The 5,651-nt window shown below is 50.1% G+C and overlaps 1 protein-coding gene across 1 annotated transcript in view; it reads left to right on the top strand.

The window, feature by feature from the left end:
- LOC119956641 overlaps nucleotides 1-4,695 on the top strand; it is a 135,709-nt gene extending 131,014 nt beyond the window's left edge. Inside the window, exon 19 of the mRNA XM_038783981.1 lies at nucleotides 4,669-4,695. Within this exon, the coding sequence (XP_038639909.1) occupies nucleotides 4,669-4,695 (27 nt within the window). The remainder of the gene's footprint in view (nucleotides 1-4,668) is intronic.
- Nucleotides 4,696-5,651: the final 956 nt, after the last annotated feature.

Below are 5,651 nucleotides of genomic sequence, written 5' to 3'. Positions count from 1 at the left end.
GCACATCTTTGGGCTGTGGGAGGAAACCGGAGCACCCGGAGGAAACCCACGCACACACGGGGAGGATGTGCAGACTCCGCACAGACAGTGACCCAAGCCGGAATCGAACCTGGGACCCTGGAGCTGTGAAGCAATTGTGCTATCCACAATGCTACCATGCTGCCCCTTTTCTTTTTTATTCTCTTCTATGTATCTATATGTATATAATATATATATTATTATATATTATTCTGTGCACATAACTGTAATATATTTTGTTCAAAAACCCAATAAAAAACATTTATATAAAAAAAGATTTGAGGCGATTGATGAAATTATGGACTGGAGGGGTTGTGATGTGGAAACTGTTGCTTGAAGCGACGTGGAAACAGGGCTGAATAAAAACCTTTCACACGAGAATTGGATGACTGGGACCATGATGGGGGACAAGTGCGGCCTAAGGCTTTTAGGCTTCAGTGTGTGGGGAGGCAAATGGTTTCAAATCGCACCGCCGCCAACGATCCGGTTGGTGTGTCTGTCTGGACACTGGATAGTTCTGGCAAGCAAAGGGCAGCTAAACATTTGTGTGGTGTATTATTCAGTGCCTCTGCTATCACGCTCACTCTGCAGGTGAAAGATCCCCGGGTTCAAACCCAGGCCGAAATATCCAAACCCTGCTCATCCGGGTAATGTTCCACAATTTGTTCGTACGTCAGGACTATTGCGGAAGGAAAGAAGTTGGGGACGGGTGGGTGGGGTGGGACTAATATTTCAAAGAGCCAGCACGAGGCAAGGTAGGCCAAATGGCCGCCTTCTGTACTGTGTGAGTCTATAAATCTGTCACTTCGGCATTTGTGTGGAAATATTAATTTCCAGGTCTGGACCTGTATAGATTTAATGACCTGCAGAGACTCCAATTCAAAGTATCCTCTTGCATCGTTGACTTTGTCTATATATGCTGTGTTTGTGTGACCTACCTCTTCACTCGCCTGATCAAGGAGCTACGCTCCGATTCCAAATAAACCTGTTGGACTTTAACCTGGTGTTGTAAGACTTAGATCATAGAATTTACAGTGCAGAAGGAGGCCATTCGGCCCATCGAGTCTGCACCGGCTCTTGGAAAGAGCACCCTACCCAAGGTCAACACCGCCACCTTATCCCCATAACCCAGTAACCCCACCCAACACTAAGGGCAATTTTGGACTCTAAGGGCAATTTATCACGGCCAATCCACCTAACCTGCACATCTTTGGACTGTGGGAGGAAACCGGAGCACCCGGAGGAAACCCACGCACACACGGGAAGGATGTGCAGACTCCACACAGACAGTGACCCGAGCCGGAATCGAACCTGGGACCCTGGAGCTGTGAAGCAATTGTGCTAGCCACAATGCTACTGTGCTGCCCTAATTCCTTCAGGTCAGGAAAGTCCTGGCCTGTGAGATGTTGGGAGTGTATGTGGGATCGTAGGGAACAGTGGACCACTGTCGACCTCTTTAACCGCCGAGATTAAAGGATGAAAAATGCGCAGAAAATGGACTGAATTAGATTTTTCTGTCGCGGTTTTTTTACAATTGAGTGTCTCGCTCGGCCATTTCAGAGGGGGGGGGGGCAGTTAAGATTCAACCACATCGCTGTGGGTCTGGAGTCACGTGGAGTTCAGACCAGGTAAGGATGGCAGATTTCCTTCCTTGAAGAATGTTCGTGAGTCAAGATGGGTTTTTGCAATGATCGGCGATAGTTTTACTGTGTGTGTGTGTGTCTGGGGGGTGGGGGTAATGATTTGTGTTCATCATTACTCTGAGCTTCTGGATTACTAGGCTTGCGATGTCCCCACTACCCTGTTATATCCCCAATCACCTTCGATTGAATCATCAATGGCCCTCCTCTCCATCTGAGATCAGAAGGCGAAGGGGATGTTCGCTGATGACTTCACAATGTTCAGCACCATTCGCCACTCCTCAGATTCTGAAGCATTTCATATCCAAATGCAGCCGGACCTGGACAATATCCAGGCTTGGGGCTGACAGTGACCATCACGCTACACAAGGGCCAGGCAATGATCATCTCCAAACAGAGAGAACCTGACCATCTCCCCTTGACATTCAATGGCTTTACTATCACTGAATCCCCCACCAACAACATCCAGGGGGGTTACCATTGATCAGAAACTGAACTGGACCAGCTAAATAAATAGTGTGGCTACCAGGGCAGGTCAGAACTGGGATTCCTACTGCGAGTAACTCACCTCCTGACCCCCCAAAGCCTGTCCACCATCTACAAGGCACAAGTCAGGAGTGTGATGGAATACTCTCCACTTGCCTGGATGAGTGCAGCTCCAACAACACTCAAGAAGCTCAACACCATCCAGGACAAAGCAGCCCCGCTTGATTGCTCCCCTTCCACAAACATTCACTCCCTCCACCACCGACGCACAGTGGCAGCCGTGTGTACCATCTACAAGATGCACTGCAGCAACTCACCAAGGCTCCTTCGGCAGCACCTTCCAAACCCACGACCTCTACCATCTAGAAGGACAAGACGGATACCTGGGAACCCCACCACCTGGAGGCTCCCCTCCCAGTCACTCAACACCCCGACTGGGAAATATATCGGCCGTTCCTTCACTGTCGCCGGGGCAACATCCTGGCACTCCCTCCCTAACAGCACAGTGGGATTACCTACACCACACAGACTGCAGGGGTTCGAGAAGGCAACTCACTCACCACCTTCTCAAGGGGCAATTCGGGATGGGCAATAAATGCTGGGCCCACCCAGCGACGCCCACATCCCGTGAAAGACGACAATAACAGTAGACTCAAATCAAATCCAAAAATTAAATGAACAGATGGAAGGAAAGACTGGATTAAAAAGTGGGAGAAATGATAACGAAGAACATTTTTTTAATTAAAAAAAAAATGTCCTTGAACAATTCAAAAGCAGAATGAATGGGACTCTGAGCCCATTATTGTTCAGATCTGTGTCAGAGTAGCCATTAACAATGATCACATTGTGAACAGGATAATTCTGCTGTTAATTATTAGTTTGCACCGTTTTTAACACGTAAATCACAGAGAGGTTAAAGACCTGTTTACAGAAAGCTACCTGCAGATTGGCATCAATCCGGCAGATATTTTGGCTGATTTGCAATGTTTGGGGTACTGATCCCGGCCTCCATGTTGCTGCCACTTTGATGAGCAGCGGGTGCCGATCACAGGCTGTTAGTTATCCAGGAAAGGCTAGGCCTGGGAGGTGTAGCTGGAGAGGCAGTTGCTCCGACGAGGTACCTTTTACAGGGGAAATAGATCAGCAAAAAGCTGCTTCTTGGTCCTAACGCACAAGGTCAAACGGCAGAATTAAATTTCAAACATGGAATTAGGAGTGTGGGTCACAGATTGCAGAGGGGGGGGTGGGGAGGGTGGGGAGGGGGGGGGGGGGGCAGTGGCTGATTTGCGTCGTTTGAAAGTGACATTGAAGTTGTGATCCTGTTTGAATTGGAATGGAGATAGGGGGTGGCGTTAGCACCGCTGCCTCACAGCGCCAGGGACCCCAGGTTCGATTCCCGGCTTGGGTCACTGTCTGTGTGGAGTTTGCACGTCCTCCCCGTGTCTGCGTGGGTTTCCTCCGGGTGCTCCGGCTTCCTCCCTCAGTCCCAAAGATGTGCGGGTCAGGTGGGGTTACGGGGATGGGGTGTTCTTGGTAGGATCGGTGCAGACTCGATGGGCTGAATGGCTTCCCTCTGCACTGTCGGGATGTGTGGGGAATAGAGGGTGAGATTCTCCGCGAATGCGGAGAATCGTAAAGGCTGCCGTGGGACAGGCCGTGACCCACGGCAGCCTTCATGCCCACTTCCGGGTCCGATTCTCCCCCCCCCCCGGGCGGGGCTAGGAGCGCGGCCCCGTGCGTCACGGCGGCGCAGCCTTGACGACGGTCGTCAAGGCCGCACGTCAAGCGTCACGCCGGCTGACGCGGCCGGTGACGTCGGCCGCGCATGCGCAGGTTGGACAACGCCGACCCGCACATGCGCAGTTAGCGTCTTTTCCCTCAGCTGCCCCGCAAGATGTGGTGGCTTGATCTCGCGGGGCGGCGGAGGGAAAAGAGTGCATCCGTTACGGATGCACGGCCTGTGATCGGTGGGCACTGATCGTGGGCCTATGCCCCCCTTGGTACGGCCGTGGTGCTCCCGTGCCATTCGGGCCCCCAGATGCCCCAAACGGGCATCTGGCGCCCGTTTCACGACGGCAGCGAGCAGGTGTGTTTGCTGCCGTGTTGAAACGGGCGTGAAGGCCTGGCCGCTCGGCCCATCGACCTCGGAGAATCGCTGTTCGCCCTAAAAAACGGCGAGCGGCGATTCGTGGCGTGGGTCAGGCGTGGGGGGCAGGGGGGGGGGGAGAATAGCGGGAGGGCGTGAAAAATGTCGGGAGGCCCTCCCGCTATTCTCCCACCCGGCGTGGGGGGCGGAGAATCGCGCCCAGAGTGATTCATATTTTGACACATATTTTAAAAACATTGAAGTATTGAGATTTGTGCATTTTTTATTGCATTTATAAATAAGTTTGTATATATTATTAAGCCTATAGGACCCTAACCAATAATTGCACAGGGTATTGGGGTCCTAATCCTCCCCTTCATGTATTTAATCCTCACCATTTTATTTATTTCTAATAAGTATTTCATTTCTTTTTTTCAGCATTTTCCCTGTTTGCAAACAGGATGATTAGATCGATTAATTTGGCACAAAGTTGGGTGGGAGGGTGAGCTGTGAGGAGGATGCAGAGATGCTTCAGTGGGATTTGGACAGGTTGAGTGAGTGGGTACATGCATGGCTGATTCAGTATAATGTGGATAAATGTGAGGTTATCCACTTTGGTCGCAAAAACGGGACAGCAGACTATTACCTGAATGGCCATAAATTAGGAGAGGGGAATGTGCAATAAGTGTTCTCGTACGCCAGTCACTGAACATAAACATGTTGGTACAGCTGGGGGTAAAGAAGGGAAATTCTATAGATATGTGAGGAGAAAGAGATTGGTGAAGACAAATGTAGGCCCCTACAGACAGAAACAGGGGAATGTATAGTAAGGGACAAAGAAATGGCTGAGCAATTGAATACATACTTTGGTTCTGTCTTCACAAATGAGGACACAAATCAGATCCCAGAAATGTTGGAGAATGAAAGGTTTAGTGAGAGGGAAGAACTGAGGGAGATCAACATTAGTAGAGAAATGGTGCTGGGAAAACTGATGGGATTGAAGGTGGATAAATCCCCAGGGCCTGAGAATCTGCATCCCAGGGTGCTTAAGGAGGTGGCTCTGGAAATGGTGGATGCATTGGTGGTCATCTTCCGGGATTCTATAGACTCTGGAACTGTCCCTGCTGATTGGAGGGTAGCTCACGTCACTCCAATATTCAAAAGGGAGGTAGAGAGAAAGCAGGGAATTATAGACCAGTACGCCTAACATCGGTAGTGGGGAAAATGCTTGAATCCATTATCAAGGACTTTATAGCGGAACATTTAGAAAGCAGTGGCAGGATCAGTCAGAGTCAGCATGCATTTATGATGGGAAAAATCATGCTTGACAAATCTGTTGGATTTCTTTGAAGATGTAACCAGTACAGTAGACAAGGGGGAGCCAGTCGATGTGGTATATTTGGACTTTCAGAAGGCGTTTG

This window comes from Scyliorhinus canicula, chromosome 23 (genome assembly GCF_902713615.1).
Source record: "Scyliorhinus canicula chromosome 23, sScyCan1.1, whole genome shotgun sequence".
In the NCBI taxonomy this organism is placed as follows: Eukaryota; Metazoa; Chordata; class Chondrichthyes; order Carcharhiniformes; family Scyliorhinidae; genus Scyliorhinus; species Scyliorhinus canicula.
Note: the sequence above shows the minus strand (reverse complement) of the source record. Positions and strands in the feature narration are given on the sequence as shown.